The 26656-nt window shown below is 39.6% G+C and overlaps 1 protein-coding gene across 3 annotated transcripts; it reads left to right on the top strand.

The window, feature by feature from the left end:
* Positions 1-1171: 1171 nt before the first annotated feature.
* Positions 1172-25246, top strand: LOC309720594 (insulin-degrading enzyme). Of its 3 annotated transcripts, none has more exons than XM_082557650.1 (25): positions 1172-1389; positions 3169-3353; positions 3931-4138; positions 4959-5128; positions 5899-6021; positions 7288-7400; positions 7588-7750; positions 8026-8118; positions 8258-8349; positions 8576-8656; positions 9527-9630; positions 10474-10576; positions 10673-10795; positions 11205-11287; positions 12880-13024; positions 14088-14198; positions 14287-14407; positions 15499-15590; positions 17702-17813; positions 19291-19458; positions 19683-19955; positions 20302-20363; positions 22055-22127; positions 22224-22291; positions 23187-25246. In XM_082557650.1, the coding sequence occupies exons 1-25, from the start codon at positions 1304-1306 to the stop codon at positions 23280-23282; spliced, it is 3048 nt and encodes a 1015-aa protein (XP_082413776.1). In that variant the 5' UTR covers positions 1172-1303; the 3' UTR covers positions 23283-25246. The 3 variants fall into 3 exon arrangements, with proteins under 3 accessions (XP_082413776.1, XP_082413775.1, XP_082413777.1); XM_082557649.1 differs by lacking the exon at positions 12880-13024 and adding an exon at positions 12105-12249 and having other exon boundaries at positions 1175-1389; XM_082557651.1 differs by lacking the exon at positions 12880-13024 and adding an exon at positions 12105-12249 and having other exon boundaries at positions 1262-1403.
* Positions 25247-26656: the final 1410 nt, after the last annotated feature.

Raw genomic sequence — 26656 nt, 5'->3', positions numbered from 1 at the left:
AAATTTTTAAACTGAGTAAAAAAAAAAAACTGCAATAACAAGCTTGAAAAGCAAGTCATACTAAAAAGAAATAGCTGGAAGAACACTGTGCAACTAATTAGGTAACCGGCAATAAGTCAGTAACATGACTGGATATGAAATGAGATTCTTAGAAAGGCAGAGTTTATCAGTAAAGACGGGCAAAAGCTCAACCACCGTAAAAACCTGTGTTACCAACTGTGTAACAATTTCATATTAATATTCCTTAATGTAAAATGTGTTGTGCATTCAGACATGCTCTTCTACATACCTTAATGATGTCTTCCTATCAGAAGGTATCAGCAAAGCATTTTCAACCAAAGAACTGCTACTCAGTGGATGTTTTCTCTTTTTGGACCATTCTCTATAAACCCTACAGATTGTTTTGTGGACAAAATCAGTAATTTTAGAAATACTCAGACAGCGTGCCACATTCAAAGTCACTTAATTTCACCTTTCTTTCAAATTCTGATGCTCAGTTTGAAATTTCGCAGGTTGTCTTGATCATGTCTACATGCCTAAATGTACTGAATTGTTTCCATGTTGTTGGCTGATTAGATATATATTTATCTGAACGGGTTGACCTAAAGAAGTGGCCAGTGAGTGTAGAAAGGATAATGCAGAGAGCGACCCAAAGCACAGTACAGAGCAGCAATTTTTGGTTATTTAAATTCATTCTTAACGACTGAGTCATATTTTCTTACACACAACAACCATAATATTATGCACACTTATAGTCATACACAGTTTTCAAATGTAGATAGGCTAATATAGTAATTTCTTTTGAGACTTTAAAATAAAATATTAACTACCGATTGCTTGTATTATACATTTAGAGGAGATGGAGGACCACGGACAAGCCTTGTGATTTTTAAAAAAATTATTATTAATAATAATATTTTTTTAGGAAAACCAAATTATAAAATTTCCTGTTTTTCCATAGCAGCTTTATTCATTTTTCACTCTGACAAAGGGCTGGAAACTTGATCTGTCATGCTTAACGTAAAAGGAAATCTACACGCAGACTGTCTAATCGGTTTCCGAATCAATGACAGTGCTCAATATTCTGAACTACTCTAGCCAGTTTGGCGCTTCGTTGCCATTATAATCTTGAGTATTTGGCTTTACGACGGACGCTGTCGTGGTCTAAGGCGTCAGTGGCAGAATCTATTAAATATTTGACAACCTGCCTCTATGAGGTGCGCTCTGCTCTTCTATCGATTGTTTGTGTCTAGTCAAAGATGGCGCCGTAACAGCCCAGGTTTGTTTTTCATGGGTGCAAAGTATGTTTAAGTGCATTAACCGAACGGCCCAGTTTACGAGATATCTTCAGTCAGCAGGCTACGTTTTCTGTCTTAACCGACCTTTTAGGTGAGCTCTTTTAGGTAAGTGTTGTAACTGAAAAATAGGAGAGTTATTTTTACACCGAGCAGCGAGCTGGCTAAACACCAAACTAATCTTAGCGGCTCGAGCCGGTTTTTTGACCCAGCTAACCTCACTAGCTAAAGCGAAATGTTAGCTGATCCTACATTGTGTATTTGTGTCCTGCGCTTCCGTGATCGCTTACAATACACTTTTTAGCTTTGCGGAACCAAATGTTTGCCAGCGAGTTAGACAAGACATCCCGTTTCTCACATGGTTGCTTGGTAACTTTTCTGAAGCTTTTATCCCTCATTAAATAAGCTAGCGCGACTTTGCTTTCTGCGTAATGGATTAATTTGTGTCCTCTACTGAGTCACTGTAGCACACTGTAATCCCCGTTGTGCTCAGTACCAGAGAGGTGTAATGTTTCCACATCTACGTCGTGGCTGTCTTTTAACTGTCATTGCTGTTTAGCTTACTGTACGTAAGTAGCAATTACACCAAGGCAGTAATAATAGTTGGTTATCTAAACTGTGTTGCTGGTTTCGTTTGATTTTTTTGTTGTTCAAAAACAGTGTTCCCGAAAATCATTAAAGATTTCATGTAATATTTCAGTAAAACTGCAGTAAACGAGCCATGTGTTGCTTAACAGCTCTTACAGTGATGTGTGGAAACTACGTGAGTCACGGCACCTGTTAAAACACAGCTAAATCCTTATGGGTGTTTTTTTTTTTTTTTTTTCCTTCTTATTCATTCAGACAGATCATTTCTATATACACAACTATCTAGAAACGCTTTACTTCTTTATGCTTCCAAGGACCCAGACTTTCTTTCATTTATTTATTTATTTATTTATTTTTATTGGTCTTGAGCAGTAGTTCTCCAGGCTTTCTTACATTTTTCTGACACAAGTTTTTATTTGGACTCTGGCAGCTTTTTGAGTCGGTTTTAGCCATTGTACATGATCATTTTCACAATAATCTTTTTGATGTTGGTTTTTAAATTTTGTTAAGACACTTAACACTAACCAGGTGATTCCCATAGAGCTATTAGCTGAAAATGTATGACATATGTTAACATCTTGTGCAGTGTATCCTGCAATTTGAGGAAATTGGTTAAAAGAAGTTTTAGACCTGTCACTTTTATCTGCAACAGACGAACCATATCTTAAAGTCATGTCTTTAAGGAATAGAGGAAAAAGACATCCTGTCAATACTTGAAAGATGCATCTGGGACCTTCAGATGATCCAGCTGCTCATCGCTGCACTCTCATTAGAAACGTTCTCAGTTGAAGAATGGATGTCACCATGTTTCACTTCTTAAAGAATGCAAAATTACACAAGAACAGGACTTAAAACCAGTGGAAGAACAAAATATTCTTACACAGTGATGAATCCAAATTTGAACATTTCAGTTCAAGTCGTCAGCAGTATATATGGAGGTGGTTGGGAGAGGTCCAACTGTGAGTTTCTACAGTCATCTGTGAAACATGTTGGAGGCTATGTCATGGTTTGGGACTGATGTTGGCAATCATGTAAAAACTGATGAATTATTACTAACCTATTTAACAAACTATGCAGTACTATCTGGAAGGTGTCTGATTGGTTCATTTTTAGCATGACAGTGTGTTTAAGAATAAAGGTGGTCATACCAAATATAGACTTCTAAGCTCACTTGCATTTAGAGGCATCTATTGTCCTAAAATCTCCTTTGGCCATTATGTCACGTTAAATCAAAACATATTACAATTTTAATTGTAAGTGTCCATTTGGTTTTCTTTGCTTGCAGACTGGTGTCATCCTTGTCAGTCAGAATGACCGACCCGGCTGTGAGGAGGGTGGTTAGTGATGTTATTCGCTCACCTGAGGATAAGCGGGAGTACAGGGGCCTGGAGTTTATCAATGGCCTGAAGGCAGTGCTCATCAGTGACCCGACCACAGACAAATCTTCAGCTGCTTTGGATGTCCACATAGGTAAATAGGTTTTAATTTTCTTTGTCCTGGCCAGGTGACCATGATTTTTTTCCGTGTTCTATCACACCATTTGGAAAAGCAGAGCAATTTTCCCACATCATAATATAACTGTGCCTTGCTGACCAATATACTTTCATGCATAGAGTTGCCTCATTAGTTGCCAGACGTCTTTTAAGCTTTGGATGGGTATTTCTGATGTCTATTATCTAGTATTTCTGTTTGCAAACTAGATATGACATTATGTACTTATCGGGTTTCTCTATTATAGCTTTTCACCAGCAAATAACATGTAACTGTTGGGACTCACAGCTTAAAGTTCTCACTGACTAAGCATTAGATAGTTGTTTTGAATGTCTGAGGAAGTTGTGAAATTCCTGTGACATTCTTTTTATATGTTGAATAAAAATGATAAAGAATTTAGTCATGTACATCTCATTGTTTATAAATCTACCTGTTGTGGTGCCGTTACAGATCTGTTTTTCTCACCTGGCAAACATTAAGTCACAACTGTTGCATGGATGAAAGAGAAGCAGCACCATTAACTACATTTCTCTGGGAATTTCTTTTCAATTTGCAGGTTCTCTGTCTGACCCACCAAACATCTCAGGGCTGGCACACTTTTGTGAACACATGCTGTTCCTGGGAACAGAGAAGTACCCCAAGGAGAACGAGTACAGCCAGTTCCTCAGTGAGCACGCAGGCAGCTCCAATGCCTTCACCAGCGGAGAACATACCAACTATTATTTTGATGTTTCCCATGAGCACTTGCAAGGAGCATTAGATAGGTATGTTGGTGTTCATTTGATGGTATTAATTTTGGCAGAAACATCAAAGTGATACATGATACACATTTAAAAGCTCAGTGGTCTTACATTTCTAGTAGATAGATTAAAAAAAAATTATATATATATTTTTGGTGACATTGTCTAATTGTTCCCTTGTGCTGTTCAAGCCACCTGGACTTCAGTGGTAGGAAAGAACTGTGAGGAGTGATCTGAATTATTGATGATGATTCCTTTGTGGAAAATGAAAGGATCGTATAATTCAGTTAGTCAGCCTAATTTTCCTATTCTTATTAAAAATATATACAAACTAGATATCTGAATATTATGGTTTTTCTTTTAAAATTATAGTTACTTAATTAAACCAACATTTCTAGGTTTTAGGAGGTAAACGGTGAAAGATTATTAGTATTTTGGAGTTTGTATGTTAAGAATACAACATCTATTAAAAGAAGTTCATGGTCCATTTCCTTTGCAATAATGTTGATTTTTTTTTTAAAGCAGTCTTATGATGTGACAGAACTACAGTGATTACTTTTTACAGTATAATGTTTGCTGTGTACATCTTTAGATGCACACTATGAATTTTAGTGTGCTTAGCATTTCCTCATTTGCATGGCAGTTGCTCTGACTTTGTACTCTTGCAAAGCTTTTGTTCATTTTCCAAACAGTCATAACGTATAATCTGTATTTAATATAAACAAGATTGTACACACCAGAAAATGCTGAAAATCTGAAATCTAGTAGTATTATCACACACCTCTGTTGTTATTCTACATGCTGAAATGTACTCCTTGATAACAGCAACTTCTGACCTTTGTAGGTTTGCCCAGTTCTTTCTGTGCCCATTGTTTGACGAGAGCTGCAAGGACCGCGAGGTGAACGCTGTGGACTCTGAGCATGAGAAAAACCTGATGAATGATGCCTGGAGGCTGTTTCAGTTGGAAAAGGCCACTGGCAACCCAAAACACCCTTTCAGTAAATTTGGAACAGGTAGAGACTGTTCTTGCCACACTTCACTTTAAAACTATATCATTACATCATTCATTCTGACTGCTTAGTGCATCACATTTCAGTTGTTATAGCAGAATATTTTGACTGGAGAGCAAAACCGCCCTGCACAGAATATTTAAGCAAGAATTCCCTTCATAGGGTCGATATGATGTGTTTTAGATTTTGTATTAGACTACTAATCTAGAGCAGAATCCAGTCACATATGTTAACTGTGGCTAATATTTGATTAAATGAGGTTTACATTCATGCAGCCTACTTATTATAAGAGACGGCTGTTTTAGCCCAGAAATACTTCTCAATGGCTTTGTTTTTTATTTTAAACATGAACAAATTTCAGTTTGTTTTTTGAGAAAGCAGTTTAGGAGTTTTCTGATAGTCATTCCAGATCAGAGTGACGTATACTCAGAGCAGCTCTGAGCTCAAAATAGCCACCTGATGGCAGTCTTGAATTATACCGTCTGTATTCCCATTAAGAACAGGAGAGGATCAGACGTATCTGAAAGCAGTGCACTCAGCAGACTAACATAGCTTCTCCTGTCTGCTGCTTTGATGGTGTCTCTTTTAAAAAACAAAAAACCCCCACTTAATTTGCCTTAGAAGTGCTTCATGTAGACTGTAGCACTTGTTTTAGGGGGTTGATTTTATAATATAGAAATTGATTATGGAATGTAATTTCACTGAATTTCACTACGGGAGTGTGTTGCCTTTTCTTAATTACATTAAAATGTACATTGCTGATCTTTTTATAGGAAATAAATTGACACTAGAGACCAGACCATCTAAAGAGGGGGTTGATGTCCGTCAGGAGCTTCTGAAATTCCACTCTACATATTACTCTTCTAACCTCATGGGACTGTGTGTGTTAGGAAGAGGTAAGATGACATTGCTCACGCATGTGATGTTTAAATGTTGCAAAATAATCATCTGACCTGAACAATGTGCAAGTCATGCATGAATGTCGCCTGAATTCTAGTATTTCACATTTCATTGTAGAGCAAAACGATGTGTTGTTCTCAAATCAGCTGTGATAATGTGCCTTGGTGTCACTGCCAAAAACGAGAGACTTTCAAGATAACATATCTGTTTCGTTCCATCGAATAACGTGAAAGTGATGAGAGACTTGAGTTACTGGCTTTTAGGGACATTAAACCTGTTGTCGAACATTTTTGACTTAGTGGTACCATGGACAAGTGCTGCTGCCATGCCTTAAAAAAAAGAGCTAATTTTGTATAAAGTAAGCTATATTAATGTATTTTCATTTATTAATAGATTTATATAAGTAATCTAAAGTTGCAAAATAACTTGAAATTAAAGCTTTAAAATGAATAAATGAATGCTGGACTTGTAGACTCACCATCCTTCCAGTCCATACAGGACACATGATCCTGCATACCACAGTTCACCCACGCATGTAGTTAGTAATTAGAAGTAAAGATGTGTTATAAGTCATGTGGGTGTGGTGTCATACAGATTTATTTTTCTTTTCTTGTCCTCCTGTACTAAGCTGTATTAATCAGTGAGCGTTCTTAATATTTAAAACTTCAAGACTCAGTTTGAAATCAAAGTTGTTAGCTTCACTTTGTGGAGAAATATTTTGTAGCATTAAATCCTACTAAAAAATTGTGTTGGTTTGATAGAGTTTATATTACCTAGGAACACCTTGGGTTAATTATAAATATGACTCAAACACTACTAAAATGTATTACCTATCCAAATTAATACATTTTAGTAAGCTGAACTATTACTTCAAATACTCTTAGACAAAGAGCACGTAGATTTAAAAAAACAAAACAAAATACAAATGTTAAGTGCCAAATGTTCAGCAATGTACTTTTAAATTAAAACTTAACAGTGTCTAATTTCAAACCAGGATACACACAGTTCTTTGTGGCATTTGTTTTCCATTCCATTATAGGCCTTTAAGAATGGCCTATAATCTGCTTTAGTGTTAAAATACAGACTGCAAGCAAGGTTTACTTGAGCCAGTTTGTTTGACAGCTAAAAGTTACAGGCTTGAAATGCTAATAGCTAGCCAATCAACTGTTTTGGGGTTTTGTTTTATTTTTTTAAGGGGGGGAACTTTATTGTAAATTCAGTATCTGTGATTTTTTTTTTTTTTTAAAACCCTTTGTTGGCAGAATCACTGGATGAGTTGACGGCCATGGTGGTTAAATTATTTGGAGAAGTGGAAAACAAAAACGTGCCTGTTCCAGAATTTCCCGAACACCCCTTCCAGGAACAACACCTTAAAGTGAGCTGTTTACTTCTCACTCCTTTACATTTTTACTGCATTGCAAAATGTCTGTAAACATTTTTTCCCCTAACATGTTACTTTGGGATTCATAAATTCTTCTGTTTACTACAGTCATTGAAGTGTCAGATGAAAGAGCCCTTAGTAACACATTTCTGGTTGGTGTTCTTCTTTTTTCCTGTTACAGCAATTCTACAAAGTGGTTCCCATCAAAGACATTAGAAATCTTTATGTGACTTTCCCCATCCCAGACCTACAGAAGTACTACAAATCTAACCCAGGACATTATCTGGGACATCTGATTGGTCACGAAGGACCTGGAAGTTTGTTATCTGAGCTGAAATCTAAAGGTAGCAGACTGCAAGCTGGTGACAAATATTATTAGAGCAAGTGATACACTTAGTAAAACCATATCCTAAAATATATGATTGGCTCCGAGGTTACTTATGTGTTAAAATGTATAAAAACATAAAATGTAACACCAGGAGACCTGTGTTCGTCTTATTTAGTGATTGGAATAGAAGTCAGTTTTCTTTTAGGACAGAAACATTCACAGTAACAGTTTCTTTTATCATAAAAATGAAAGAAACACCTTACTAAATTTTCACAATAATTACTTTCTAAGGCTGGGTGAACACACTTGTTGGAGGTCAGAAAGAGGGAGCCAGAGGATTCATGTTCTTCATCATCAATGTGGACTTGACTGAGGAGGGCCTCTGTAAGTCATGCATCTCACTACTTTACATGAATTGTACCTAGTTTGTGTGTTTTGCATGTGATTATGATCAATCACAGTATGTGTAGGGAAAAGAAATGTAAATATTAAATCTTGGGGCATGATCTGTGTGTCACTGCAGTGCACGTTGAGGACATAATCTTCCACATGTTCCAGTACATCCAGAAACTACGTACTGAAGGGCCTCAAGAGTGGGTGTTTGAGGAGTGCAAGGTGATTTATGTTGTTAGTTCAGTGATACTTTCTAAGAGTCAGTATAAGCGGATTTCCTATTCCTCACTGTAAAAGCTAGTTTTAAAAAAGAAATTAGAATAGCATATGGATTCCATTATGTGCATCACAGTTAATAGATCTGGATCAATAAGCTAAATGAATGTAGTCATTGTATGTTTGGTGATTTCAGCTGTTATACCTTCAACCTTTTTGTCTCTCTCTATAGGATTTAAACAATGTTGCCTTCAGGTTCAAAGACAAGGAGCGTCCCCGTGGCTACACTTCCAAAATTGCAGGTTTACTACATGTAGGTCCTTCTTTTATCTGCAGTCATTGTTTCCAGGCAGCCTTGTCAGAATCAAGCTAGTTTTTATTTGTATCAAAATGCACAGTATGTGATTGTTGCAGCAGGTGGAGTAAGGTACCAAATGTTTAATTTACTTTTTGGGTTCTGGGGACAGCAGTCTAAGGAGGAAACCCAAGACTTATCTCACATTAGACAGTTTTTCCTGTGAATCCAGGGAGATAAAGAGTCCTTCTCTTGTCAGACAGGAGATCTCCAGTGAGTCTTGGGTAAGGGCATGCGGTCAAATGCATGCAAAATACCCACCCCTGCCGCTGTTTCTCACCTAGTGCAGCTCCAAAGTGGAACAGAGTCCAGCCCTTCCCCAGGAGCTTTGTTCCAGAGCCCAAGCTATGTGTTGAGGCGAGCCCACTATATCCAGTTCATGTACCACAAGCAAGTACATGGAAGCCAGGGATTGTGTTGGGACCTTCACCTTTGAAGGTCCCACTCAACATGGGCCCCTACAGCCCTTTTAGACCCATGTAGGCTTCTTTGGGCAAAGGCCAGCTGGATCCCATGGGCTAAAGCACATGGCTCCAAAGTGGGGCCTTGGTCCTTTATTTTATTTTTAATACAAAGGGTTGTGTAAGCATATTTAAGATGGAATACATGCACATCTCCATACATTTGAGAGCTTGCAGTCATTGTAAGATATTATGTGACAACTTTGTATAGCTACTGTGCTTCCAAAAACACAGCGAGGTTTTAATAGTAAATGAGATTCATCGTCGGTCCTTTTAAGTAGAAGTTTAGAATTTACTTTATGGAGGCCTTTTACACATTTGTGTTTTCAAACGGTGCAATGCCAACAGCTTTCTTTGTGTGTCGTAGTACTACCCTCTCGAAGAAGTTCTAGCAGCAGAGTACCTCTTGGAAGAGTTCAGGCCAGATCTGATCGAGATGGTGCTGGATAAGCTGAGACCAGAACACGTCAGGTCAGTGTGACTTTGCAATGTGTAGTGAGGCTCACTTTACCTTTTCTGTTACCAAGTAATAAACTGCACAAAACTAGAAGTAGATTAAGGCAATAACAACAGTTGTAAAAGAAGACTGAGTTTTGTGTTTATCAAGCAAAAAATAACCTGCTGATTAGATCATTTCTGCAGCAGTGAACTTGTTGGGCAAATTTCTGTTTGCTTCTTTTACTTTAATCTGAGTGTATAACCTCTCAGAGGAAGATGTGGGCACATGGTGTGATAAACTTTAAGCTAAACTTTACAGCTGCAGTCCCACTTGGATAACTGGACTGAAATAAAAGTGGGCCTGGTGTAGCTTTAATTCATTTACTGGGTTGCAGCTGCTGTGCCAAGCAAAGTCCAGACTTGTAACCGGTCCAATTCTTAATGTGTATTAAGGAGACGACAGCATGCAGTCATTGGTTGACCCTGACAGTTTGCATGCCAGTCTCTTCCTTTACTGAAGTGGCCATTTAATTCTGGGCTTCTGCCAAAACTGCTTTAAATTAATGAACGAATGCTTCTTTATTTATCCATCTCATTCCAGCTACAAGAGAACTTACAGAGAAACACCATTTCCTTTTACACTGAGTCCTTGAACTTTGTTTAACTAAAACATACTGATGGGATAAATGTTCAAACTTAGGAAAAACCTGCACTCTGACAGCTCCAGCCAAACGATGTGTCAATGGCTGTGCACCACCTGAAACATGATCGAAATGGAAAAGCACTCACATCTTGTGCAGCTAACAGGCACTAAGTAGCACAGAGGGCTTTTTGTATAGATCTATAATGTGACCTGTTGTCTTCTTACTTTTCCAGAGTTGCAGTGGTATCAAAATCATTTGAAGGACAAACAGACATAACAGAAGAGTGGTACGGCACGCAGTACAAACAGGAGGCCATCTCTGAGGAGACCATCAAGGTGAATGATTGTGTCCAGTTTTTCTGCTGTGTAATCAGCATATAACCACTACATCAGTTATATAAGGCTCTGATTGTTTATCTTTTTCTGTTGTAGAAATGGGCAAATGCAGACCTCAACGGCAAATTCAAATTGCCAATGAAAAATGAGTTCATCCCTACCAACTTCGAGATCTACCCTCTTGAGAAAGACTCTCCGTCAGTTCCCACTTTAATCAAGGCAAGTGTTTTCTCTGCACAGCTCCATCAAAGTGTTGTCACTTTTCATTGTCTGACTGCGTTGGACGGTCCCTGCTTACCTGCTTCTTCTTAAGTCTCTTATGCTTTCATATGGAAATGTGGTATTGTGATTTAGACATCAAGCATTAGTTGTTGTTGTGTCAGGATCAGAGGAACTAAGCAGCTAATAAAAGCTTACATTTCCCATCTCTGTTGGAACAACTGAATAAAAGTTAGTATGGCTTTTGTTGTTTGTTGCTAAGAGACCTATCAAAGTAACACTGTTAGATTTCTGTGATTAAATGAGCGTCGTCTGCTTGTACAGTTTACCTTCTGCTTGCATTTCAATGCTTTACTTTGTTAAGACTTCCCATGAATATGAAATTAAGTTTGGTTTTCATTTCTTCCAGGACACTGCTATGAGCAAGGTGTGGTTCAAGCAGGATGACAAATTCTTCCTCCCCAAGGCTTGCCTGAACTTTGAGTTCTTCAGGTGAGTAGTAAATATAGAGGATTTGTTCTGCAGCTGGAGTGTGGACACAAATTCTTACCAAGTAAATTGTGACTCTTAAGATTAACTCAATAATAAGAAATCATAAATGTACTGCTGCTACAACAGTGCATAATAAGTTTTAAAGTAATCAGATAACAAAGTGCAAAAAATAATTATCAAAATATTCATTTATTAGTGTCATCAGGTTTCCCAATGTGATATGGAGACACACATTTTCTTTGAAGTTGTGTAAGATGTAAAATTGCCAAAGTTACCTACTTTGGTGACCCATTGTGACAAGGGAGCAACTAAAAGTAGCTTTTACGACTGTACCGGAGAGTAAATCTCATATTGGTTACACTTAAAATGCAGATCTTCTGGAAAATAAGTCCAGGTTTGACTGTGGATGGTCACAGGTCAGCATGTTAAAAGCAACAAAGTTAAATAAGTGCCATGTGTAACTCCACATAAATGGACACACCATTCTACTGGTTGTCTTCTTTATTCAAGGTAGGTGGCTGTTCCCTTGTTCAGTGTTGATTTAATTTAGTAGGATTAAATGCTTCTGGAATTAGCTACTGTGTAATATAGGATCGTTTGGATTAACTTGGATCAGCTTCTTGACAAACACTGCCAAACCCTTCTAGGTGGGACTACAATTAGACAGTATTAGTCTGTAAGTAATTCCACTGTTACACTCCTGATAGCTACAGTTAATTATATGTTCATAAATTGTGAAACATGCTACACAGTAGTTGCAGTTTGCATCAGCTCGTGCAGCTTTATTTGTATGCTTTGTGTGACATTTTCTCTACAGCCCGTTTGCGTACGTGGACCCATTGCATTGTAACATGGCATATTTATACCTGGAGCTCCTCAAGGACTCCCTCAACGAGTATGCATATGCAGCCGAGCTAGCTGGCTTGAACTATGACCTCCAAAATACCGTCTATGGGATGTATGTAAGTATTCACAATCCCTCCCATCGCCGACCTCATGCCGCCTTCCCTTTATTATCCTCAAACTGGGCTACAGTGGCTCAGGCAGGCCTGGGTCAATAGCTGACGTTAACCTTCCAATCTGACCGCGTCTGTGGCCAGACTGCAAGTTACAATAACAGGAAACTGTCGTATATTGAACGTTTTTTATTGTTTGACATGCTTGATCATTTGAGACGGTTTTGTAGAGATTTTGAACCTGCGTGTGTTTTACATCACCTTCTAACCTGTACCCGGCTGGCATAGTATCTGTTTTATTTACAACTCCCTCTTTTATAACTGCTCATCAACCTCCTGTTAAAACACCATGCCTACCTGCGAGGGCTTTTATTCTCTCCATATCAAATCATCCTTTAGGTGTGCTGGGGTTAAACACACACCTGTAATTAAGGCATCAGGTTTGAAAGTCAGCCACTATTCTTCCATCAAAAAGTTTTTGTCAGTCAGTGCAGAACAGAAAGCCGGTCATGTGGCTGCATATACATACTCTTCATTATCATTCTTCTCATATGTGTTTTTATTTAGTGTTGGGCAACACTTGATTCCCAACAAACATTTATTTGTTTCATTTCTTTCTTTTTTTCCTTCCATTAGTCGCTACCTTTACGCAGACCCCCTGCACTGCAACATGACCTACTTGTTGCTCAGGTTACTGAAGGATGATTTAAAAGAGTATACATATGCAGCCCGCCTGGCTGGGCTGGTGTATGGTGTAGCCTCAGGGATGAATGCCATCCTCGTAAGTAAGCCGTTTGAAGTCTGGAGGGAAGATGGGGTGCCAGTGAAGGCTGCACTTTGAGGCTTTAACAGAGTGAAAATAACTTGGCGGTTGTGGTTTCTACACTCTTGATTGTGTGAAATCCTGCTTGTTCAATCTGAGAGAGAAGTCTAATATGCATTTTCTTGCAAATAACAAAACTGGGAGTGACATCACTCCTTTGTTCTTAGGTATGTAGAATGCGGCATTAAATTTAAAGATCTGTGCAGGTTTATCTAGGAGGTTTAACATCATTAGGAGTGTATCACTAAATCAGGTGTTTTTCTGTTTCCTTGATTTATGAATGAGCAATTTGCTTGTGTGCGTATGTGTGAGATTTAATGTTGTACATCAAAGTAATGGCCTGAATCAATCTGGTTTGCTGTGGTGTTGTCTGTCCACTGTTCTTTAAAACCTGCTGACTTCTAACAACTCTTCAGCTGTCATAATGACCAACTAACCTGCATTCATTAGCTCCCTTCTCACCTGTGAATTCATGACTGTGGTGTGTCCTTACAGAGGACTGTATAGCTGTGTGATGGGCTGCAAGTAATTGATCTGAGTCAGCAGTGTTAGTGTGGATGCTGGCCGTTTGTCAAGGTTAACGATGTTTGGAGAGATTACTTTTAACAAGTGTCACTGCAGGGGCTTGGCCACAAGGTGAGGTGAGCTGTGACAGCGAAGCCCTGGGAGGTTATGCTGAATCCTGAAGGGCCATTAGGTGTGCGTGATGCAGGAAAATTCATTTATGCCCAAGCACGTGCAGTGAACTCAGGCAGAACATTGACATTCTTTTTGTTTTTGAGTCTCTAGAGATTCAGATTATTCTTCACCATGAGGAGTCGGTCTAATCTGGAAAGATTTTCTTCACAATAGTTTGGCCAGCCCACGATTGAATTAAATGGAGAACACATTCATGTATTCATGGTAGCAAATGAATGCAAAACCTTCATAACAACAAATGTTAACTGTTATGCTAATAAGCTTAATGTATCCTTTTGTTTGTGATGATGTGCCGCCTGTCTCCTGTCACTGTGTGCTGCAGCTGTCTGTTAAAGGCTACAGTGACAAACAGCACATCCTGCTGAAGAAGATCATCGAGAAGATGGCCACTTTTGAGATAGACGAGAAGCGCTTTGACATCATCAAGGAAGCTGTAAGTTCAGACTCACTGACTCAGTAATAGTTTAGCTTCCAGTCTCAGTTTTAATGGTGATCTGATTCTGCCTTCTTTCTTTCTGCAGTACATGAGGTCTTTGAATAACTTCAGAGCTGAGCAGCCTCACCAGCATGCCATGTACTACCTCCGTCTTCTAATGACCGAGGTCGCTTGGACCAAAGATGAGCTCAGAGAGGCTCTAGATGGTGAGACTCTTGTTTCTCTTCTGTCTCAGCAGGAATGCTTACTGGCTGCTTTTTCATCTGTGAACTAAACAGAGTTAATTAAAACACATAATACAGAGCATTTCTTACATTAAAAAAAACAACTTGTTTTTGGAGTGGTAGAAAACCAAGCATGTGTGGAACTTCCACAGGCATTTTCCACACTCACTGAAAGGTCAGTTCAGGTCCCAGGATGGTGCAGTAGTTGGCGCCACCCCCTCGCAGGGAGGTTCCTGGGAAGAAGGTTCCAACTCCTTTCTGTGTGGAGTTAGCATGTTTTCCCTGTGCTCCCTGACTTCTTCTCACAGTCCAAAGATATGCATTTTTGGTAAAGTGGTGACTCTAAATTGGCCATGAATGTGAAGTACTTGAAGCGTGTGGACTAAACCCAGTAAAGCAATCAAATTGACCTGAATTATTGTAGTCAAGTCTCAGAACAGGTCAAATTTAACCCAGACACTGTAAAGGTTAAATCACATAGCTGCAGTGAAAAATGTAAAACTATCACTGAAGTTTTCAGGTTTCTGCACACAGTAGAGGCCTCTCCTCTCGCCTTGGGTCTTTTCTTTTCAGTTTTTCTCCTTTAAATGCTGAAGCTGTCCTCTAGCAGTTGCTTCCCTAGCTGCAGTCTTTCCCGTGCACAGTGCCAGTCTGGAGCCTGCAGGGCAGCTTGTTATATTTTTAACCACAGAGCTTACACAGAGTATCCTCAGATTCACACGAGACTCAATTAACCTGCTGGGTCAGGACCTGGAGCTCAGTCACCTGGGCTTCCAATTAGCACAGCTCGGTTTTGTTATCAGTCTCTTTAGCCCGCCGTCCTCCTCTGTCTGTGGTCTCTGAGACGCTGTGAGTGTCATGACTTAAATTTAAACTTTTATGCACATCTAACTCAGTCTTTAGGTATTATTTTTACTACTGCAATATGACGTGCTGCTTTGCTGCTTTGTTCATGGCAGGAAGACTGCCCGATGAAATCACCACACTCAACAGTTATTCTTTGAATCAGTCTGTTACCAGCCTTGGAAAATTACTCTTTGATTGATTGCTTTTGCCTGTGATCTGTATTGCAGATGTAACTCTCCCACGCCTTAAGGCCTTCATACCTCAGCTGTTGTCACGGTTACATATTGAAGCACTTCTTCATGGCAACATCACCAAGGAGGTTTGTTTGGAGTCACTACTTATTATTACTTATTTATCCATATCTCAGAGGTTTATTGTCTCATCAGATCCTGCACTTCAACCTGCTCGTCGGAGAATAACACTCTTAAAATGGAGGAATGATCCCTTTTGTGATCATCAAATTATAATAATGACCAGCTTCTCTAACAGCAGAAGATGAACTAACTGAGGGGTTTATGTGAGAGAACAAAACTGATTTAGTTATATCAGTGGAAAAATTTATAGATAAACATAAACTACTCACTGAGAGTCAGTATGGATTCAGATCAAGCAGATCAACATCATCGGCACTATTAGATTCAATAGAATACATCACAAATTCCATAGACAAAAAGCAATATGTGGCTGGGTTATTCATAGACTTGACAAAGGCATTTGACACTATAGATCATGATATATTAATAAGAAAACTGGAACGTTATGGTGTCAGAGGGGTAGCTTTAGATTGGGTCCGGAGTTATTTAGGTGACAGGAAGCAGTTTGTGAAATTAAATGGTGGTTGCTCCTAATGTATGGACATTGCTTGTGGTGTACCCCAAGGGTCAGTTTTGGGTCTAAAATTCTTCAACTTGTACATTAACGACATCTGTAAAGTGTCCAAAGTATTAAAAATGGTTCTCTTTGCTGACGATACAAACATTTTTTGCTCTGGTGATGATCTGCAGAATTTATTGGAGGATATGACTAATGAAATAAGTAAAGTGAAGTTCTGGCTTGATAAAAACAAATTATCACTAAATTTGAATAAATCTTAACTTATGTTATTTGGAAATAGTAGTTTAAATACAAATGCAAAGATTCTAATAAATGGTGTTGATATTGAAAGAGTCAGTGAAAATAAATTTCTGGGGGTAATAATAGATGAAAAACTTAACTGGAGAGCTCACGTAAGATATATTCATTCCAAAGTATCACGTAGCATTGCAATACTAAGCAAGGCAAAGCAAATATTCGACAGAACATCACTTCATATTCTATACTGATCACTGGTTTCACCATACTTAAGCTATTGTGCAGAGGTCTGGGGCAACAACTATAAAACCACATTACATTCACTTTTTACTCTTTAAAAAAAAGCAATTCGAATCATCCACAATGCAGGTTATAGGGAACATACAAACTCACTATTTTTGCAGTCTGAAATATTGAAAAGTTGACGATCTAGTGAAATTCCAAACAGCACAAATTCTATTCAAAGCAAAAAATAAAGAACTGCCAGGTAATATTCTGAGTATGTGTTTTTTTTGAACGAAGGAAGTTATAATTTAAGGGGTTTTTGTAACTTCAAAACAGGGACGTACTACAAGAAAAGGCTTTTGTGTTTCTGTTCATGGAGTGAAACTATGGAACAAACTGAATATGGAATTAAAGCAATGTCCGAACATAAAACGGTTCAAAAAGAGTTATAAAAATATGATCTTCTCGAACTATAAAGAAAAGGAAAATATTGAAATTAAGTGAATGTCTCCATTTAAAAACAAACAAACAAACAAACAAAAAACTCATGATGTGATATTATAGTATATAGTATATCAGAAATCTGTTCACTATTTTTATTACAAGTTATATCAGTAAGGAAGCTGACTAAATATTAACTGATAATTTATGGCAAAGGGGTGGGATTAAATAAGTGTTTACTTCTTCCCACCCCCTTTCAACATGTAAATTAGAACATTTTGTATGTATTTTGTATAGTATTTTTTCTTTTCTTTTCTTTTCTAAATGTACCTGTATATTGTTCACATGTTGAAATAAATTACCAATCATATCACAATTAATGTTATAAAATATACAATGTTTAATTTTTTATGGAAATTAAAAATGCCTTTGGCAAAATGTCTACACTGTATATCAGTGAAGTCAAGATGCTTACCACGCATATTGAGAATAACTTCTATCACAGTTCACTATACAAGTGCTCTTAAAAAGCACCTGCTGGTTATTTTGAGTAATGTAGTAAATGTTGGTAGGTACAATAAATGTAAAATTCTTGAATCTCTACAAAATGTTTTTCTGAGAGTTCAGCTGGTGTTACTCAAGAGTTTGTGGACTGAAATGTTTGAATTTCATTTCCATCTGTCACTCCTCTAGTCTGCTCTTGGCATGATGCAAATGGTGGAGGACACGCTCATTGAGCATGCTCACACAAAGCCTCTCCTCCCGAGCCAGCTGATTCGCTACAGAGAGGTGCAGGTTCCAGACGGTAGGTCCTCTACTCCTCCAAACCACAAACACAGACGCACAGACACACACACGCACACACATACAGATTAAGCACTGTAAATCTTCATCTGCCAGTCATGACTGTCTCCACGGCGACCACGCAGATGGGTTCTTGTCCAACACTCTCGCCCTCGTCATCAGTGACGCCATCGTGTGTTTGTTGAAAAAAGACCTGATTGAATTCAGCATCCCACATTTACCTCAAAGGAACATAATGGTCACTGAGTGGAAATGGACGTCATTGGCTACAATACATACACACCTCACTGTCAGCAGCTCAGACAATGAACACACACAGGCAAACCTGCACTGCCTTTCAGATCACATTAGGAAAGCTGAATGATGTGGAGGCGAAAAGCAGAGCTATAAATTATACAGAAAATTATCAACGGTTTCCCTGTGACTCAAAGTCTACAATGAGAAACTCACATTTTCACACATCACATCAGTATTTTGAGTATTCAAAGGATGCGTCCGACAGCAATGTTGAGCTATTGCTTGCTTCAGTGTGTGTGGAACTTTTGACATGTTAAGAACAATGTGAGAGGAGCTGTGGCTCGGTGCTCAGGGAGTGTCAGGTCCAGAGTGCTCAGTCAGCATGTGCATAAAGACACCTGCATTACTCAGCCTGCACTCGTCCTGCATTCAGAGCAGACTTGATCACAGTGGATTTAAACAAACTAGAGTTATTGCTGTTGGCATTCAACGGGCTGTTTCTGTCTTATTGAAGTGTCCCCTGTCCTCTATCTGAACTGTGCTGGTTTTACTGTACAGTACTTATCTATGGCTCAAGCAATGTACTGAAGTTCAGCTGTAAAACTACAATGAAACAGCTCATGTGCTTTTTGTAGGAATTGCTTGTGAAAGTTTCTAATGCAGCACTGAAAGACCTGATTAAGTGTGCAGGGATGGATTGTATTAAGTTGTACAGCACAGCTGGTGAAATTCATTTCTAAGCTTATCAGAGTTCATGAGTCAGTGGATTTTGGGTTAATGAAAAGGATTGTGCTTTAAATGACTTCAGATGGTTTTGCTCACTCACATGCCAAGTTTAGTTCTCAGCGTATCTCAGTGAGGTCCTGTTGAACCTTCACAGACCAAAAAGCAAAGCCAGAAGAATTACAGGTGCTCATATTTTTACATCTAGTCTTTCTCTTTCCTGTTTTTAGTCTTTTTAATATTACATATAACTGCACAAGTACAAAAACAAGGTGAGTACATGGGGTTAAAGTTGAAAAAAATATATTAAAAAAAAAAAACTAATAAAATACATTGATGTGAAGTGTCATTCAGTTTTCCCCATAAAATGAAATGGTTTTATCGCCACATGAATGAAGGCGGTCCAGTTATTTTGCTTTGCGGGGATTATTTTGGTGATGTTTGTTTGTGGTCATCTTTTCATAGCGATTTGTCTTCCATGATTACAGCATAAATGTATGTTCTTATGTTCCTCTCAGGTGGCTGGTATGTTTACCAGCAAAGGAATGAGGTACACAACAATTGTGGCATCGAAATCTACTACCAAACAGACATGCAGACCACCCACGACAACATGCTGCTAGAGCTGTTCTGTCAGATCATCTCTGAGCCCTGCTTCAACACACTGAGAACCAAAGAACAGCTGGGTGAGGTTGCAAAACACACATGATAGGGCATGACACAGAACGTGGGTACCTTTTTCCAGACCATTTCAAGTTTATACAAACAGTGTCAGCTTTATCAAGTTTATTATTTATATTATTCATGCATCTAGTTGGTCCATAGTGGAATGGTTTACAAAAACCTTTCTGGAACAGTGTTTACAGCAGTCTGGAGCTCTTACCTACTTCCTCTCTTAATCCCCCAAAAGGCTACATTGTCTTTAGCGGGCCACGGCGGGCTAATGGAGTGCAAGGGCTGCGTTTCATCATCCAGTCAGAGAAGGCGCCCCACTACCTGGAGAGCCGAGTGGAAGCTTTCCTGTGTACTATGGAGAAAGCTGTGGAGGAGATGAGCGAGGAAGCCTTCCAGAAACACATCCAAGCCCTGGCCATCCGCCGCCTGGACAAACCGAAGAAGCTGTCTGCTGAGTGTGCTAAATACTGGGGAGAGATCATCTCTCAGCAGTACAATTTTGATAGAGGTGAGGCTTCCCAGCAGTCCAGTCCACCTCTCTGATAACTCTTAATTATGTTTAGTTTAGTTTGCAGGCCAAATGGGTTTTTCCTGATCTACCAGCTTGTGTAACACAAAAAGACAGCAATCCGCCCAGTTGTGGCAAATGGCTGCCCCTCCCTGGGCCTGGTTCAGCCAGAGGTTTCTTCCTTTAATCATATATAAAAGGATAATAGCCTACCTTATTTAATCATGGATTCACTCTTGAGTCCATCTCTTAAGCATTGCAAACGGGAACTATTGTCTTTTTCTTTTTTTCTATTTTTTTTTTTAAATTTAATTAATTTACTTCTGTTTTTCCTGCTGTTTTGCAGACAACATTGAAGTGGCGTATCTGAAGACGTTGACAAAAGAAAACGTAATGGAGTTTTACAGAGTAAGTAGTATAGCTTTATGTCTCATGATGCCTCTTCCTTGGAAGACTTTTAACAGCATGAGACATGTCCTTGTGTCATGCTGGATTGCTCAGTCTGACACCTGTTTGAGACAAAACTGTTTGTAGCTATTTTTTATTTTATTTTTTTTAGGGTAACTGTAGCAACTCCTAATCATAGTTTAGACACTGGCAGGTTCGTTAAGCAGGATCAATTTGTGCACTAGATGAGGTTCAGTTCATTTACTCAGCTGCTACCTGCAGGTCCCTGGTCAGCATACCTGTCAAAGTGGCCACGCCCCTCACTGTAAGCCTGATGAAGTTTCAAAGGATACATTATGAAAAGACTTCACTGAACTTACAGATGTTCTCAACAGGCTTTTTAATGCTGTGAAGTTGAGGCTGTTAGTATGGGACTCTGTGGGAGTTTGGCCACTCAAAGAACTACAGTTTTTCATCAGCATCTTTATTTTCAAAGGTCACATATCCTCGCCCCCACGTTTTGCACTGCTGAAAGAATATATGTCAGACAAAACTCAATTAGTATCTACTCAGGTTGACTCGGCTCGACATGTTTTGAGGGTATTCCATCAGGTGGTAGTACCTGGTACTAGGTACTTTTTTTAGTACCTTTTCAACCGGAGTTCATAGCGATCAGAGGCGATCTGAAAATGTGGCGTCAATAGACTGCATGTCATCGATTGGGCAGTCAGTGGCATCACTCGATGAGTCACGAGAGTGTCTCCTGTACGAAAACCATATTTACCATTTCTGAAACCCGGCATAAGAGAAATGGCTACACAGAAACAACACTGTGGTCCCCATGTCTGACAGAAAGCCACAGACCTAGCAGCAGGTATAACATCGCCTCCAGGTCCACCTCTGTTGTAGCGTTCGTGGCACATACGTGACGTCACGGGATGTTCGATTGCGTTGCTAATAATGACCCCACACACATTAGGTGGTACTCGATTGTAATGGAAAACGAGTCGAGCTGAGTTGCGAGAAGGTACTAATGGGAAAAAAGGACTTTATTCAGCACCACCTACTCTGTTTGTGTGTCCACACATACACAGATCCGCTGCATTCATTCTGCCCTCCTAGCTTTCATCTCATCCAGCCTCCTGCTTCTATTCATAGCTGTGGAGGTGACACTGACACAGGACGCTCACAGCATATCAGCGGCAATAATGACAGCCAGCCGGCTTGTTTCGGGGGGATAAAGAGCCCAAGGACACCTGGCCCCAGAAAGAATTGGCATTATCGGAGCCCTGCAGAAACCATTACAGCCCCCATGCAGAATAAACCTAATGCATTTCTAATGTCATATCAGCAGCAATCGCACAAGCTGCGTCTTTTCTTTTTCTTTTTTTATTATTTAATTTCTGGTTGCCACAGTTGACGCCGTCTGACTGCAGATGAGCCAAATGTTCAGTCTAATATAATCCTCCATCCAGAGTCGGAGATGAAGCCCGACTGTGTCGCTAAATCTCCACAGGGCTGTCACAACTGATCACACACTCAGTGGGGAAACACACACAGCCATCCTGTCTGTGCTGGGTTTCTTTTCTGTGGTAGCAAAGCTCTTTCCCAAAAGTGATGAGTCATTCCATTAATGGAGGGAATAGTTTCTGGTGATGATGTTCCCTGACAACCTCCATGTATCATCCTCACCTGTCTGTCTGTCTATCCAGGAGCGACTGACGGTCGAAGCCCCAAAGAGACACAAAGTGTCGGTGCACGTGCTGTCCAGGGAGATGGACACCTGTGAGTATCTGTAGACACAAGATGATAACATGGGCTTCATTTAGACACCCACTGAGGTCGCTCACTGACAGTCTGACCTGTCTGTGTGTACATCAGGTCCAGTAGTGGGAGAGTTCCCCGCTCAGAATGATGTCAACCTGGCTCCTGCTCCTTCCCTGCCACAGGTAAGGATCAAACTTTTTTATTTTTATTTGTAAACCTGACAGATTCCCCAGCTGCTGATATTCAGTCAGATTTTAACATTACTATAAATGCGCAGCTTAAATGTGAAACGGTGAACGGTGATCAAACTTTTTATTTTTTCTTGATATGCACTGACGAGGACATTATACTACCACTGTTCTATTGAAATATAAAACAAATGTCCTCATATGTGGATCTCATTTTTCTCAGAAACAAAAATTGGGTTAAAAAAAAAATCTGGTAATTCTTTGTTTCCAAGCAAAGAGAAATTAAAAATGCATGCCATGAAAGAGTTCGGGTCTTAGGAGGTTAAATGTGAAAAGGTGACAATAACCAGGACATCCCAATACATCTCGTTAACCAATAACTGAAGGGTAGAACTGCCACACCATTAACCTGGGTGGATTTGTAGCTTGTCACTGTCTCACACACCGAATTGCTCAAATAGATGTTATTATCTCTTTTTTTTTTTCTTTTTTTTTAATATAAATTAAAATTCTTCACGCTGACATTTTTTTTTTTTTTTTTTTTTTTTTGTTAATCATCAGCTTGTGTCAAATGAGGTGGACATACCTTTCAATTGCATCTTCTTCTTGCTATTCTAGCCATGCTCAGTGAAGACATTCAGGCAGCTCCTTTAATGTCCTGGAGGCCTCTTGGCAGCCTCTTTTGATCAGTTTTTCCTTTTCTCCATTTGTTGATGACAGTGTTCATTGTGTTCTGTAGTGTCTAACACTTTGTCAAAGCCTGCTTTTAGGCTCCAAATTATAACATGTCATTTAGAAAGAGAATAGCATTTGTTTGTTTCTGGACTATTTCTGGAGTTTATGGAGGGGGTCGTTTTTCAGCCGCCCTTTGATCTGATCTTTCTTGCAGCCCACAGTGATTCAGGACATGACGGAGTTCAAGAGGAGTCTGCCTCTGTTCCCCCTGGTCAAACCTCACATCAACTTCATGGCAGCCAAACTGTGAGCAAGGCCGGCAGGTCGACACAGCAGGGAGGCACGGAGGGCGGCCCTGCTCTGTTTCACATCTAACCACTTCACCTCCTCCTGCCACTAGGAAGACCTTCATCTGACGGAGCCTGCATGAGTGTGTGTTTGTTTGCGTGGATGCATGTTGAATGCAGGTGTGTGCATGTGTAGCAGGGAGGAGCCACTCAAAGAGGAAACAAAAGAATCACAAAGTTGTTGACGTAGCTGTGATAATTATAGAGGTAACACCAGAATCACCTCATGTAACGTCTCTAATAGGAGACGTAAGCTCACGCTTCACAGCACTGTGTAGGCTGCTGTAGACGAAAAAGAAGTAAAACGACAAAAAAAAGAAAAAAGCTGAGGGCCAGGACCCTTTAATGAGTTCAAGTGTACTGCAGAAGCTTCACAGTAGGAGGCTTTTTATTTGGATTATTCAGAGACATCCTGCTTTGAGGATGGATTGTGGGTTTATTGTGATGAGCTGTTGAGGTTAAAGACAGTAGCTCCATGAAGGTCTTTGCTTTTATTTGTTTGGACTGGTGTGTTTGTAACTCTCTGAGAGGAACCACAGCTCTCCTGGGGGGGAGAAATCCCAGAAGATGCACTCGGGAAAATGAAATCTTTTAAGTCAAATTTCTGAATTTTAACGTGTTTGCCTGTAAACTGCTAAAATATTGGGATCCTATGAGGAGCTGTTTTTAAATTGCTAACCACTAAACCATGCCCGTACATTTCTTCTTTTTTAATGCGTTTCACAGTAGTATGTCACTCAGACATCTCAGGGGTATGTCCATGCTGTTTTGCCTTTTATTATTATTCAATTTTATTAGTAATTAAAATAAAAACATTTAGTCTGTCATCTACATCAGTATGTTATTCAATTTACAGTGTGATCGGTTTCTGAAAACTGAAAAGTAACGGCTGTAGAGACATTTTTGTTTCTCTCCCAAAGCTTTGGGGAGGTCGTCAGGATCCGTTCACTCTGCATGAGAGACTTTCTGCAGCTGCTACCTTTCAGATTAGTTTGTAACCTGGTCTGATTTGAGGCACAATCCTGGAGGATCCATTCTGTCCCCAGCATAATTCTGGGTGAGCATTAGCTCTTAAAGCATAGATGTCAAACAAAGCAGCTCGAACTTTTTCTCTAAAAACAAGAAAACATTTCATATTGATGTCTGAAGGCGAGAGTTTGGTAAAACGCTCCAGTCTGGATCCTTTTACCGAAATATATGCACTTCTCTCACTAAGCAATAAACTCAGTGCTGTGCAGAGGAAACAGCGTGGGCCTAAACCCCAGAGAGGACCGCCTCCAGCCTGATTGCTTTGTTGGCCCTGCTTGGTGCAGTGCTAACGTGACCTGCTCTCTTGGTGCTAACCAGTTTCACAGTGTAAAAACTACTGCTGGTGGAGCCGCAAATCTTAATTTATGTTTTCCCATTCCCCTAACATATCTGCTCTCAGGTAGAGTTCATGAATAGTCCTGCTTTTTCAAAAGTTTCTTAAATATGTCCCGGCATTTTACTGTCTCAATTAGATCCAAACTATTTCGTTTTTTTAATTTCAAACAAGTCCATTATCAACTTCTACTGCTTTAAAAGGCACTATATTACCTTGTGGTGAAAACCCAAAGAACCAGCAGCAGAAGCATGCCTTAGTCTATTATTTACACAGCATGTAGCTCCACAGCGTCTCAGGAGAGCCGGTGATAAAGCAGTTTTCACACAGCGTTCTAGATGAAACCAATGTTACATATCAGGCTTGGGCGGGCCGTGCACTGTTTGACGTGAATTACCTAGTGAGTGGTTTTCATTTAGAAAATCAAATTTTTAATTTCTGGATGTATTTAGCAACTCAGAATGACTGTGATTGGCTGGTGGGGGTCATGGGCAGGTGAAGAGTGCTGAGTTTGGTCTTTTTATGTTTCTTGTGTGTTTCTAATTAATAAACAGCTGAATGGAAGCTCGTCTGTCCCACTTTTCCAGTCTCAACACGTGCACGTCAACATTTGGAAAATACATTTATTTACAGAGCTCATACTGTAGAAGTCTAACGTTAGAAGCATCATGTGCACAACAGTTCAGCCTCTCGGCAGAGAGGAGATCTGATGGGAAAGGTTTAGTCTGCAGATCTCAGAACACCTGTACAGAAGTTGACATGTGCAGGTTAAATATTCCAGGTGGTTGGTTATACAGTGTGTTAAACAGGCTCTCTCACTCAGATTCTCATCTCAGCAATAACTTGTTAATTCAAAGCCACGTTATTTACACATGAACAAAGGAGTTTGATACATTAGGCTTCACGTCTTATAAATCAAACTGTTTTGGTCAGTTCACTCAAATCAGAGCTCTATATTCATCCGTCCTAATATCTCAACATTTCAATACATTTGCCAGAAATTGTGGATAAACTTGAGCATTACCTCACAGTATTTAACTGAAACAGGAGCACTGTGATGGATTTTGAAAATTGGAGATGACTTAGGTACCAGGGTTTTATCCTGCTCATCAAAGCCATGTGCAAAACAATTTTGATCATGCTTGTTGACCGTGTAAGTGTATTTGGACCCACCAGGTCCTCTGCAGGTTTGAGTTGACGCCGCTGAACATGAGTTTTCCCTACGATGGTGGTGATGGTGGGGAAGACCAGGGCGCCACACAGGATCCGTGTGGCCCACATATGGTCTTCCAATATCCTCTGCAGGGATCCGAGGAACTGGACAGCCGATCCCTGCAGACACACGAGTATTAGTTTTATTCCTGCATAAACCTGAGGGCGCAGCTGCTGACACAGTTGAGTTTCAGAGGCTGAGGATTGATTTATTTATCTGTTTGTGGCTGTGATGAAGTGAACACCGACCAGCTGCAGTGAGGATTTCTGTGATGGATGAGGAGACGGTGTTTGAGGTGTTAGTAACTCTCCATATTATTTGTTTTTGTCTGAAACTTGTCTGCTATCATCAGGTTATGATAATCAAGTTTCTGACTAAGCTCCTTACATGGATTTATATTATTGTCTGTTTATTATTTATTATTGGCTGTTCTTTAGCAGCAGCAGACATTAGAGCATCATCGTTTCACACTGACAGCTACACCTGAGTACGGTTAGACTCACACAGTGCAGTATACAGCTAATGAACAAAAGTATGAAGATATAAATGTAGATACACATTTTCAGGATCAAATGTAAAGAGTGTGTCCTGAGGAGATGGAAAACAGCTGCACACAAGTCCAACTAGTTGAACTGTGAATTCAACATCACTACATCTAAAAATAGAAACAGAAAGCAGGCCTGATGCATGAAACTGCTTTGTGCACTGTGAATTCAGTTGCCTTTACTCAACTTAACTTAAGTAGACACTTATGTGACAGC

Source organism: Aulonocara stuartgranti (genome assembly GCF_965226115.1).
Source record: "Aulonocara stuartgranti genome assembly, chromosome: 13".
In the NCBI taxonomy this organism is placed as follows: Eukaryota; Metazoa; Chordata; class Actinopteri; order Cichliformes; family Cichlidae; genus Aulonocara; species Aulonocara stuartgranti.
The sequence above is the reverse complement of the archived record's forward strand: the minus strand, read 5'-3'. Positions and strand labels throughout refer to the sequence as shown.

Excerpts from the sequence above, each read along its gene's own strand:
- LOC309720594 (XM_082557650.1), top strand. The coding sequence starts at position 1,304 with ATGTTTAAGTGCATTAACCGAACGGCCCAGTTTACGAGATATCTTCAG. Across the intron at positions 15,591-17,701 it reads ATGGCAACATCACCAAGGAG|TCTGCTCTTGGCATGATGCA; the intron begins GTTTGTTTGGAG and ends TCACTCCTCTAG. Across the intron at positions 17,814-19,290 it reads AGAGGTGCAGGTTCCAGACG|GTGGCTGGTATGTTTACCAG; the intron begins GTAGGTCCTCTA and ends TGTTCCTCTCAG.